The sequence below is a fragment of the Bactrocera oleae genome, chromosome 4 (assembly GCF_042242935.1).
Source record: "Bactrocera oleae isolate idBacOlea1 chromosome 4, idBacOlea1, whole genome shotgun sequence".
In the NCBI taxonomy this organism is placed as follows: Eukaryota; Metazoa; Arthropoda; class Insecta; order Diptera; family Tephritidae; genus Bactrocera; species Bactrocera oleae.
The window spans coordinates 20,399,803-20,413,684 of NC_091538.1; the positions used below are offsets into that span (position 1 = coordinate 20,399,803).

Genomic DNA, 13,882 nt, shown 5'->3' on the forward strand with positions numbered 1-13,882 from the left:
CCTTCAAAGGATTGCTTTTGTGTGAAAGCGCAAATTGTTAAGCTACTTTTGAGAAGTATATATTTATATACCCTAAGTGTAGTTTATTTTTAGGTACACAAAGCTGTTTAGCGTGATTGATTATTTTGTTTAACTTAGGCAAGATTGATGAAAGCGCTTAGAATATTCATTGTGTGTGTGTGTTTATGTTCTTTAAGCGCGTAAACTTAATTAACATAAGCGCTTGGAGATTTCGAATTAATTCAAAAGCGATTAAAAAGAGAAAAGAATAAGGTAAGTCACGAAAAGTTGGCGACAAAGGAGGGTTTGCTTGAGTTCGCAAGTCGCTAGAAGAGTTCATAAATTCCTATGTAAGAAGTGAAAAATTTGTTTTATATTAATTGTTTAAATCTTAACCTCAACAATTTTAGCAGTTCAAGGTGAATGTTTTACCAGTATATTCCTCACTTGGTGGTGTCCTACTCGCATTTATTTTATAACCTTTTATATTTATAATCATTCATCCGCTTTTCCGTTACTGACCACAGTCTGGACGATTTGGTCAAATGTGCCAAATTGTCATTGCCCAGTGAACTGTCAGTAAATTTGTCAAAGCGAGAAATTGATAACTGTGAGCAATGAAGCGTTTATAAACGTGAGAAAGTGTTCTTGCAACAACTCACCTCTTTGCACACATACATATGTATGTTATATACTCGTATATAAATAATATTAGCTAAAAGTTGTCGCAATCTCAGCAGGCACAGATTTACTACATTAGGGTGCACCAAAATGCTGTGTCTGAGGTTATAGCTGATACGTGATAAATTTCTTAATTGTTGATGCTCTCGTGAATGCTTTTATCAAATCTCCTAATTGTGACAACTTATTAGTCGGGACTTGTAAATAGAGCATCGCTTTCTTTGCCCTTTATTTCAGTTATTTTCATAAAATTATTTCTTTAATTGCATTGTATATAACCTATAGCTCTTCTAGAAAGTATTCGTTGTATCTCTGTACTCTCCGTACGAACTTCCAGAGACCTACATTCATCAGTTGTTTGAAAAACATGTTTAGATATGGAAAGGTAGGAATTCAGGTTAACTGAATAATTGGTTTATCTTAAGCGATTAATGTTCGACGCATTAATATTTACGCTGGAGCCGAAATCGTTCCTAGATTATGTACCGTTATTTGTTTGACTATTCCGTTGAATTATAATCTTTATTTCATCAATTTTGGTTAACTTTTTATTTGTAGACTTTTTCTGTTAGTGACTTCCAGTTATCTCATATCAATTCAATAACAAAAGACCGAAGAAGAGAATTGGCAATTGGTCTAACTTAAGTCGGTGATCGAGGGAAAAATGTTCGGTTCTAGCCTATGCTTTGAAAATATTACGCCTAACCTAACCCAGTTACAGTCATATTCTCTTCAGAATATGTTTCTTAAATGTACCGTAATTGTGCTCTATAAAACTGGTGAAGCTTTATACCCCTAAATCCAGACACGCATTCATATCACCTAAATGCAGGTCTTCACTTTAAATCTTCATATGAGTGAGCAGCAAGGTTTATTCATATATTCATGCCAATCGCCACTCACTGGACTATAAACAGGTGTATATACTCACATATTATTTGCGATATTATGTGCAGAGATGGATATTGCAGCAGTCACGTGAACACTCGAGCATGCCCTGGCCGTCCATCGTTAGCAATCAAATATTTATTTTTGAGATTTTGATCAACCACGTAATCAGGTGGAAAAATAGCTCCACAATTACTTGAGAGGAATTATTTGTGCACAGTAAAGATGGTACCGGTTTCATAAGATAAGATTGCATCGATTGAGGTAATCAGAAGTCGAGTGAATATGAAGCGGTGTGCCAATGAATTTTGGTTTTGGTTGATAAGGAAGCTTAATTCCACACTTTAAGAGTTATTTTGATTAATTTATAAATTGTTAAAAAGGAAGGAACACAATTTAAGTGTATCTATTGCAAAGGCGAGAACATCTAAAGCTCTGATTTAGTCGACAGCCATATCCCCGACATTTAAAGTAATGTTAGTTAACGCTTTGTGATTACAAGATTCTGATAATATATAACATACTGGTTCACAACTGATTTGAGTAGTCTACCTTTAAATAATATGAATTAACTCTATCGGTAGTGGCTCGAAAAGTGCACCAGTTCTATGTCTTTGTAACCCTCAGCACTGCTGGATGTCTCAACCTCTTCAAATAAGAATTCAAAGCTTTTTTAAGCTGAGTTTTAAAGGCGTGTGTATTTTTGTAAGTCGATAGTTTGAAAAATCATCGGAACTATTCAGCTGAAATCTTTACTTGAATTTCATAGTCGTAATAAAGTCGTACATAATGAGTAGAAGCGCTCTACTAATACAGATATGCTGTGCGTGCTTTCGAGCAATTTTAAGAATAACAAATTATTATAACATAGTTCATTGCTGCAGTAAATTTTTCAAATACATACTGAGGAAAAATAAATTATGTTATGAGACCTAATAATATATTTGCTATTCGGAAATCATTCGTACCTTGACAGATAGAAAAAACATTCCAGGCCAAAGCCTTTCTATAAAAGTTTTCAGTGGTAATCTTAACTTAATCGACGATGTTGGGAAAAGATGGAAATTATATCCTGGCAGTAAGCAGTCATTTAAGACTAGGTAAGATAAGAGGTCGAGATCGAAAATAGACGAGCAGAAGTAAAATTATTTATTATTAACTTAAGAACTGCGGATGCCTAAAAATATGTTGAAAAATTTTCCAGCGATTTAAGTTTAAATTGGCGAATTGGAAGGGTCTATATATTCACATACATCATTTTAAATAGCTATTTTTTATTCCAATTCAAAATCAAATTTCTTAAACAAATCATTTTTAGAAATACATACGGCATGGTTTTTTCCATCAAGAAAAACTTTAATAGCTTGGTTTTGTATCTTGTAATATTTTTTAAAACTCAGTCCCCTCTGTCCATTTATCAAATAATTATCGAATTTTATTTCGGAGACTCTATAAAATATTTATATAAATGAGCAGCGTAACAAGCTGAGTCGGTTTAGCCATGTCCGTCTGTCCGTGTGCCAGTATATACGCGAACTAGTTCCTCAGTTTTTGAGATATCAATCTGAAATTTGGCAAACGTCCTCTCAAGGAGCTGCTTTTTCGGAAGCGCCGATGTCTGACTACTATAGCAATATAGCTGTCATACGAACTTAACGATCAAACTCAGGTTCCTATATGGAATATTGTTTGGAAAAGTATTTTCCAGATATGTAGCAAAGATTAAAGTTCAAGGTAACGCTTCAATTTCCAACTGTCCGTGCATGCGATAATATTCTTTCTCGAATAACAGTGTATCTTATGACCTAAATGGATCAATCAGGGCAAATTTCCCTTAGGCCTCATACTTGTATACATAAATACTAATCTTCAAACATCCGCTTGCCTTCATACCTTATATATTGGTCAATCTGTGAGGTAATGAAGTTCAGAGGGCCTCAAACTCTGGTCATAATATGTCGTAATACCAAAACTAGATAGAATCGGGTCAAAATATTATATAGCCCCCATATACCTTATATAAGAAAACTGATAAAAATTATCATATATAAGAGTTTTTCAAAATGTATGTTAAGATATCTCACCAAATTAACTGAGCTTCTAATATTGGATATACTTTTGTTTAATGTCAATCCACGAATTACCCCAGCCTGCATATACTATATATAAGGACTTTCATTAGTCAGAAACGAAAATAGGATTTCCATCCTTTGGTTGGCATTTTTGCCTTATACCTCATATATTAAATTACAAGTAGTTTTGATTGAGCTTGTATCACATGTGTTGAGGCTTATTAGGTTTATCTTAATATTAATATATCGGCCATGCAAAATGTAGTTCTTAACTGAGGCTACGACTTATAATATACCTAAGCTATTAAGATACCCAAATATTTTAATATAAAGTTTTGGAAACACCTGAAGATATCTCCCCGGCTTTGGACCTTGCAAGTTGTGAACTTAGCCCTTGTTTTATATTTAAGTTGCTACTTATCAAAACGACTATTTTTTTAATCAAAAACGAACACATCGCCAGCTGAACGCTGGATCCTGTAACGATCTAATCTTTCTTCCTCTCCCAAACAACTTTCTTACTCCGTCTATCTACTTTTTAATAGTTGGCCTTTATCTTCGCAGTCCATCTTTATAGTCGCAATATCATCTTATAATAATATGCACCTGTAATTTCGTCTAACTGTACCGGTATATGTATAGAGTCACAATTGTGTAATTTTCAATCTTAATTACTTAGCTCTGCAAACAAACTTGAGACATAATATCAAATGGATGCAAACGATGGAAATGGAAACGAAATTAAAAGACCCGCAATACCGCAAATTGACATCGACAAAAACCAAGCATCGATAGCAACGAGCGCTTGATCGGCGGATGATTTCTGTGCAAAGTGGTGACAAAAATACACTAGCAAGTAATGTGACCAAATGTTATGTATTGTACATTTATCTTAAAAAAAAAACCGAATCCATTTAGTAAAATAAAGTAAAAAGAGCTCGCGTCGGAAGAGTAAGAGAGAGAGAGAGAGAGAGGAGAAAACAACAAGATGACTTGGCCCGCATAATAGAAGTGCTCGCATGTGTATTAATATGTAAAATATATAGACACACATATATATTATATATACGCTACATATGCTCATGTTGCAACACCCCAACTTGCCACAATTGCTCATAACATGGAATTGATCGTCAACAGATTTAGCAAAAGCGTTCGCTTTTACTAGTACTTTATTGCTGTTGCTGTTGTTTTTGGTTTTACTGTTTTTTCGCTTATTTTAATTACTATGTTTATTTCAAAGCGTAATGCCATTTATTGATTTTTTTTGTTTTCATTTCGTATGGCTTTTGTTTTTGTCAATTTTGCACTCTTCTTATTTATAACTGTCACAATTAATGAGGGACATTTGAGTGTCAAGTTCAAATGTTTCAATCGACAACATCTGTGGTGTGCTACATATCTGGCTGACATGGCTTGAATGGGATGCATGCATAGTTGTCATAAAGTATTCTTATACCCTTCTAAAAAATTATTGGTTAACATAAATTTAAATGTTGAGAAACCTTTTAAGGTGAACCTTATGTAAGAGCTACCTCATTTAAATATATTGTCTTATAAACCTGTAATATTTAACGATTTTGCGAGGTCTGAATTTTTTCAAAGAAGTTTCGAAAATATATGTAAGCAGTATCGTTTAGGGTCCAATAAGTTGATTTGCTCGACTAATTCTCATTCCTTTTGTGAAAGATGAACATAACAGAAATATAATCTTAAACAACGCCCGTTGAGGTTCGTATTGCGCTAGACTGACTTTTCTGATTGCTCATGGAAGATATTTGAACCGATGTTGGATTGGAAAGATTGTCTACGACAATTTCTGATATGAAAGTTTTAATGTGTAAGCTTTTGAGTCAAAATTTTGAAATAAACAACACAAATAAATTAAAAGAAAAAGGTGTCCAATAATGTAGTAGAGCATAAAGCGTTGCGTAAGTCCAATACTGGAAACCATTCCCTCCTCTTGAAAACATTTTGAAATTCTTTTGACTACGTATTGTCTTCTTATCAGAAAGACATTGAATATGATAAAGAATAGGACGCCTGATGAATATAGGCCTGATGAATATACCCCAATTTTGCATGTATTTTTTTAAAACTTTCCCAAAACATATTCCTGAGACAATATACTTATTTAACATGTCCCTAGGACACTCATTTACTGTATCTAAACATCATAGGAATTGTTTAGTGCCATAGGATATGGTCTCTTGAAAGCCAAATAAATTTACTTCAATAACTTCGCCCAATCTGGTAGCGCTCGGTTCGGACAAATGACTGCAAGACAAACGATTTCAGAATCAATTGTTATATAACTTGTCGAAATATCGGCAATAAATTTCAAACATTCTAGAGCAATTCTAAATGACTCACTGACGTTTAGCTGACTATTCATCTCCACTTATACCGTATAATCTTCAGGCGATTCTAGTGGGAACGTTGAATACTGTTCATTAACTTTTATGAAAATATGTTATGGATTTAAGTATGTTATCATTGTCGTTGAACATTACGTTTCAAAAGTTCCCACACACAAGAGAAACACTTGTATGACGAAGAGAAACCCAGGCCTGATGCGTAGGGTATACCAAATATGATAATTGAACTAAGTACATGAGAATATCTATTGCATAACTGTTATGTTGCTGGCGGCAAATGACACACACTCATCTCTGTTTCAAAAGCGCTGTGGTTTGCAAACCATATGTGAAGGCGGACAAAGAGGGTCGCAATACTTATGTTGCCACAACGCGTTGATCATACGATTTGCGCGCGCATAACAATTTAAAAATTTAATCGATGATCAGCAGTGATCATAGCAGCGATTATAACAGTCATAACAGCAGCAGCATGGCGTGTGGCAATTGGCAATTGTTAATAACAACGCTTGTTGTTGCTATCGAATAAAATTGTTCGCTGCCACACAGTGGCGCAGCGTTTTAGGGGGTCTCAAGCGGTCGCAATGAGAAAAACATGTCCGTCGTTTTGTTCAACGCAGCCAAGCGATAGTGATCGCGTGCGCATAGCAATTTCGCTCGCATTTGAGGTAACTACATTTATGGGTCATTATATGCTGGAGCTTTGGTGTTTTTGTTTGATTTAATAAAGCATGTTGCTTTTGCAGTATTTTGTGCATTTTTATTTTTTTTCACTTGCTTGTATTTGCTATTTTCCTCCATAATGTTTGTCCATTTGTCGCGCACGCTGTTATTCCAAAGTCGCATTTTCATCAGCTTTGCAATGAAATGAAAAGCTTTGTATGCTTATTGCGCGATCGGTAACTTAATTGTTTCTCATCATGCCTCTGCGCATTCGATTTGTGCTCTCCTCTCAGTTGCGCGCCGCTGCTGCCGCTTCCTGAAGCTAATGATCCAAATGTTGCTTGACATTTCGGCTACTTTGGTGACACAATGACGTCGACTTTGGGTGGACGGACACCCCCATGTGGCTTTTACGTATGCGCGTATGCTTGTATGTATTCTTTTTTGTAGTTTTGGCGGCTGGGAAACAGTTAAAAAAGTGCTATTGTGTCATTTGTACCGAACTACCGCGACCGCTGCCAAGTTCCGCATTTGCCGATCCCTTTTTGTTCATTAAAAATATGTTTAGCGCATAATAATAAATAAATAAATATATCATATAATTTTCTAAATATAACTTTTCGCCCCTCACGGTTGCCTTTATTCATAGAATTTTCGAAATTTGGTTTTTATCATTTTATCGAACATTTGTTGTTGCCTAACGTTACGTATACATCCCATTCGTTTGCTGTTGTGCGCTCTAAGCTAGCTATACATTTTTCGTCTCGAGCATAATTAAACTTTTGTTCGCCGTTTAGTGGCGTTTGGCAAATAGTCGCGGTTTGTTTGCCGCTCAAAGCAAAAGTTCTTTTTTCGGCGCATCAGCGTGTTTCTAACATTTGTACGCGCAAGTTTCATTACAAAAAAGTTCCTTGCTTTAGCTTGGAATTTATTGATATCCTAAAATATTTCTAGAGTGAAATGTCCTTACTATTCCATACACTGTTTCAACGTCGGTTGCCGCTTCTTGTTTTCATTACACTTATCTTGCATGGATTTGTGATGGGCGCCGTGCAGCGGACACTAGAGGAGGCTCGTCAGGAGCGGCAACGCCTAGTACAAAAATATATTAAAACACTGAATAAGGAGGAGGGCGCCATACGGTTGGTAGGCGGCGAAACTGAGTATGAAGGTAAGGGAATGAAAAGGCAAGTGAATGAGGAAAAGATCTGACTAGTTACTTTTTATTCGACGAAGCTGACTGAGATTTGTTTAATTTAGCAAAATATTGCTCAAGCTATTTTGGCAAGAATCAGGATTGTCCCACAAGTCGACCACATATACAGTATTTGTATAGCACTCTGGAGTCCCAAGATTTCAGGGTCTTCACAGCCAATATAGTTATTCTTATTCAGCAGTTTATTGAGAGTTTGCGGAGTTTCGAGGACTGATTAAACATAATTAAAATGGAAGCGAAATATGAGGGTCCGTAAGTCCATGAAAGTTCCTTCTAAAATGTGTCGTAGTGAGTCTGCTATCTTTTAAAAATACTAGAATAACGCTTATATTTTGTATCTTAGAAGATAGCTAAGTTACAGAATACACGGAGATTAATAAACTCTAGTTATGAAATAGTGAAGTTTTACCCTAAAAACAAACACACATTACTTTTTCCGAAAACCAAACTATACATCATTTGGCGAAATTGGAACATACTTCTAATATCTGAGTGGTCAAAATCATATCTCTATTTTTTCTCCAGGCAACATCGAGGTTCTACACAATAGCAAATGGGGCGCCATCTGTGATGACGAGTGGGATGTGCTGGAGGGACGTGTGGTCTGCCGACAATTGGGATATCCTGGTTTGAAACGTGTAACACACGATGGCTACTTTGGCTTAGCTCGACGCCGTTTCTGGATGGATAATATGTATTGCGAGGGTAATGAACACGAACTCACCGACTGTCATTTCGAAGGATGGGGTACAAACGATTGCGAGGCCAATGAAGCGGCTGGTGTGATATGTGAGAGCCCAGACACCGAACGTATTACGGAGGCGCCTTTACCAGCACTACTATTCAAGTTTACATTACCGCATGCTTATCGCATCGACTTGCGGCTACGTGGTGGGCGACATGCAAACGAAGGACGTGTGGAGGTGCGTATCGATAGTGGTCGTTGGGGTACCATATGTTCGGATGGCTGGTCGCTGCTGGAAGCAAATGTGGTATGCCGTCAGTTGTCGTTGGGTTTTGCACGCGATGCATTGCAGACGGACTACTTTGGTGGTTTGGATATGGCACCAGCGGTGTTGAGTGGTACCGAGTGTTATGGCAATGAGACCACGTTGGCTCAATGTCTCCATCACGATCACTTACGACCGCCAGCAGAGTGCCATGGCGAACGTAATCATGTAGCGGTAGTCATGTGTGATCACCTAGCGCCCGATTTAGTGGTGGATTTCTATGAGCTTGAACGTACCGCGCACCTGGAGGATCGTCCGATGGCGCTAATGCAGTGCGCAATGGAAGAAAATTGTGTGGCGAATGAAGCCTATGACATACAGCGCGACGATCCGAATTGGCGTTATGCAACACGGCGGCTGCTTAAGTTCACAGCTAGTACGCTGAATGCGGGAAACACGGATTTTAGGCCGTTTAAGGAAAAACATCTCTGGGAGTGGCACATGTGTCATATGTACGACAAAGCTTTAAAGTAAAAACTGTATGTTACTTATTCCTTCTATTCCTAGGCATTATCACAGCATGGAGGTCTTTGCCACATTCGACGTCTACGATCTATTGGGCAGCAAAGTGGCTCAGGGTCATAAAGCTTCTTTCTGTTTGGAGGACAATCAATGTCTGTCGGGTGTACCCAAGAAATATAACTGTGCAAATTTTGGCGATCAGGGTACTTACTACTTGCCTTTTATTCCATGAAATCGTTCAATCTTTCTTAAATTTTTACTACTTCCAGGTATTTCCGTGAATTGCTCTGACATTTATCTCTACAACTTGGACTGTCAGTGGGTAGATATTTCCGAATTGGACACTGGTAGTTACATTTTGAAAATCTCCGTTAATCCGGAGTTTAAAGTGGCTGAAATGAGTTTCGACAACAATGCCGCGGTCTGCAATCTTTTGTATACCGACACATATGCTCGCGTGGATGGCTGTCGACTGGCCAGGCCTTAAGTTATTTTCTAAGCATTCATACTATATTTCCTACTAGAATTCCATCACCTCTACAATAGTGCCAAATAACATGTAACTGATGGAATATGTAAAGCCAAACACAATAAAGAATAATTTTATTTTAAAAAGTAGGAAAATGAATGTCTTTTTGTTAGTAAAATTAATTATTTATTTGAGTAAAAATATCCAGGAGTAATAAAATCGGAAAATTGAGATTCACAATATATCATAAAAACTCTTAATAAAATTTTTTCAAAACTATTTAATTTAATAAAAACATACCCCTGGAGCCAGAAATAGGCCTCATCGCTGAACAAAATTTAGCTTGAAAACGTGGAATCTGCTTTGAACTTTTTAAGAGCCCATAGATCGAAGCGATGTCGCTTGGGAAGATCGAGCACCTTCAGTCCTTGCAAAAGCTGTATTTTGTACGCTTTCAATTTAAGATCTCGAAGTAAAATGCGCCAAGTCGTTCTATACGTCAGACCGAATCGACTCTCCACGGTCTTCTTGTAGAGTCTCACCTACGACCGTTATATTTTCTTCACTGCGTGCTAGACGTTTTCTATTCAGTCGAATATTATCCAATAATGAATAGTGGGTCTCAATATGGGTAATGGTATTGCAAATAGTACGCTCAGTAGGCCGATTATGTTGCCCATAAGTTGAGCGAAGCGCGCGAAACACATTCTTTACAGAACGTGAATTTTCGTAATAATGTTGAGCGATTTGTAAAAGTTAGGCGTAAGTCTTTCCACGATAAAATGCCAAACAATACTGAACAAAAATAACATGACAGCTTGGCACGACTCATGCGTGATAGGTCCAAAAAAGGTTATTGAAAAAAGTACCCCTACCTGGATCACCCGTTATATATAAAAGGGGTATTAGATCAGTAGTGTTTATTTTATTAATTAACTTATAGCTTGCCTTTTGAGTATTTGGCGATGTAATTGCTGAAATATTTGCAAACCGTCGTGTATCTCCTATATTAGAAAGGTGAGTTGCCTCAAAAAGGCTGAAATATTGATATTAGGCAGTTTTTCGAAATGTCACTATACTTATCGAGAATTTCATACTTACACATATCGCTCATTTGGTTTGTTTATATTTTGTGGTATTGAAATTATTCTGTTTTTGATTCATCCTAAAATGTAGGCAACACCTTTAGTGCTCTATACAAAATAACCATATTTCAATACAAAACATGGTCTACTTACTACTAGGGACACATGTATATAATAATTTCAAAGCATACTTGTATTTATACAAAAATGGTGTCAGAAAGGAACAATAGTTTAAAAATCGATACGAGAACAATTTTATAATATTATATTATTCTTTAATTATATAATCATATGTATATTCATAAATTTTTAACTTCCCGCTAAGAAAATTGAAAATTTTCTAAAAGCCGGGAAGATATTGGTTTCACCCCATTTTGCAAAAATCGAGTTCTCAACAGATCTCGACGTTCTGAGGGTCGAGGAAGCTTCCCCGAACATTTCTACGATGATGTCCGTATGTCTGTATGTATGTGTGGATGTATGTGTGTGTGTGTGGATGTATGTGACCCTCTTATAACTTTTAAACGGTTTAACCGATTTGAATAAACTAAATGGCATTCCAAAGGGTTTCATTGCACTTGAGTTTCGTGTAAGTTTGGACCCAATCGGACCAGTAGAATCTCAAAAATAAAAATTTTGAAAAATCGAATTTCTTCCAAACAACTTGACCGATCGACACCAAAAACTAATCAGTTCTAAACCTTGAAAAAACACATCGTTTGCCGCAAACCGGGTCAAAATCAGTAGATTTACTTGCGAGATATCGAAAACGAAAAATTTGGAAGAGCTCAAAAGCAGTGAAAAAAGCGAAATTTGAACGTTAGCGTATGAAATTAGCGGGAAGTTGCAGGGATGGCCCTTGAGGCCAACCGTTTTCCACATTTTTTTTCGAGATATACCAATAGAACAGAAGCGTCTGAACAGAAAAATTAAATTTATAGTCAATAATTTCGTAATGAACTGGCCATAAAAAAGAGTTTTGAATCAATCGAAATTTCTCTATATAGCTCTATCCTATCCAGATTTGAATTTTTTAATTAGTCTCAATTTTTTAGTTATAATATAATCACCATAAACTGAAGTTTATTTTTACAAATAAATATTATAAGAGAGAAACAACTTCTATACTTGTTTTGAAACCTAAAAACACTACCACTTTCGTCTTCTCTTTCTCTCCCTTTGTTTTGACAATTAAGCTCGTCACAAATAACAAAAATAAATCTCATATCATATTTGAGTTTATAATAGATAATTTGAGTATCAAAAAAGATATGAGATTAAATATTAATAGATAGAGACTGCCTCTAAGTAAATATACCGCGAAAATTAGTCAACCAGTCCATGCTTTTACTAAAATCGAGCTCAAAATTTCCCTTTAAAAAATTGAGAGCACATATTTAATATAACACCAACTGCTTGTTACAATATCGCTCGTTTTCTCGGCATTACTTCTATATTTTACTGTCTTTTCATTAAATTTTCTCCGCCTTTGTGCTTGACTCACAGACAACTGACAAAGCCAACATCACCAAATCGACCAGCTGCCATTGCCATCACCCATTTTTCGCATTACTGCGTATTGTTTTTGTTGTTACTCGATTTTTTGCTATTGTTGTTGCAACTGTTGCTACGTCAGCTGCCGCACGATCAAATGTTTGCTTTGTTCTATCGTCAACTGACGTTTAGCTCCAGCATTGTTGCTAATAATTTGTTCATTTGTTGCTTATTGTTGTTGCAGCTGTTGATTACAAGCTTTTGGGTTGTTGTCGTTAAACTTGAAAATCAGTGGTGCGTGGCATGCGCGCATCAAAGCTTAACTCGGCGTGCTCGCACAACAGTTTCAGAGACAAAATTTGCGCTTGCAACAATAACAACAACAACAACAATAATGCCAATGCATAATAGCAGTGACAGCAATAAACAATTTGCTCTCAATTTCGGTTGTTCGGTTACTGTTGTTTTTGATTTTGTGTTTTGAGTTAGTTTGCTCATAAAACAGCAATTTTCCGTATTGTTGCTACTGTTGTTGAATTTGTTGACGTTATTTTATGGTTTTTCTTTGTGTCGTGAATATTATGCCACACCAGGGTAACAACAGTGACGTAGAACTGCCACTAAACCATCACGATTTAATTGACTGCTAGTCTAAGAAGAGAAGGTAGCGGCACGCTCAGTTAGCCAAATTGTTGCTATGTGATATATATGTATGTATGTACATGCTGAACTGAGCGCTAAAATATATGCGAAATGACATTGAAAATATACAATGCTGCTTTTTCCTTTTTTGTAGCTTTTATAGCAATAAAATTCATTAAAAACATGCAAACTTTATGGGAAATACTATTTGAAAAAAAATAATATACAAAGGGTATATTTTCGTATGAAAATTAACCAATTGACTCTAACTTGAGAAAAAAAACTCATTAAATCTTTCTCATGGAAAGTTTCGGTACTCCTAACTTCGTTGTGACAAATAAAATCGTCAGATCGGGCATTTATTTTCGCTGATTCTCACTGACTCACATTGGCGCTCCCGGTTTTCAACGGTTATCAGTGGATTTACAGCTTCGGTCAAGTTTTCATTGACTCTTCTGAATTTTCTATGTCTTTCATCCACTCTAAATACTTTCACCGATTATAACTGGTTCTCGCCTTCCTTTCTTCGGTTCTCAGTGGCTTTGAATGGTTTTCATTGGCACTGCCAAGTTTTCACTGGCTCTGCGCGATTCTCACTACTGATCAATAGTTTCCTTCAGTTTCCCCCGTATTCAACCAGTTCTAACTGCTCACACCGTTTTTTACGGGCATCTAAGGGATCTCAAGAGCTTTAAATTGCCCTACTTCTCACCGCTTCTCACTCGTTTTCCTGATCCTTACGGCCTCTTAGTAGCTCCCCTGAGTGAGCTTTTGTGTCACTACACTCTCCTCAGTGGTCCTATTTTATTTCCATCGCCTCTG

At 36.5% G+C, this 13,882-nt stretch overlaps 1 protein-coding gene across 1 annotated transcript; it reads left to right on the forward strand.

The window, feature by feature from the left end:
* The first annotated feature begins 7,458 nt into the window (after positions 1-7,458).
* On the forward strand, positions 7,459-9,994 carry Loxl2 (Lysyl oxidase-like 2). Its single transcript, XM_036369201.2, has 5 exons — positions 7,459-7,562; positions 7,637-7,853; positions 8,424-9,360; positions 9,416-9,573; positions 9,640-9,994. The coding sequence occupies exons 2-5, from the start codon at positions 7,643-7,645 to the stop codon at positions 9,855-9,857; spliced, it is 1,524 nt and encodes a 507-aa protein (XP_036225094.2). The 5' UTR covers positions 7,459-7,562; positions 7,637-7,642; the 3' UTR covers positions 9,858-9,994.
* The last annotated feature ends 3,888 nt before the right edge of the window (positions 9,995-13,882 follow it).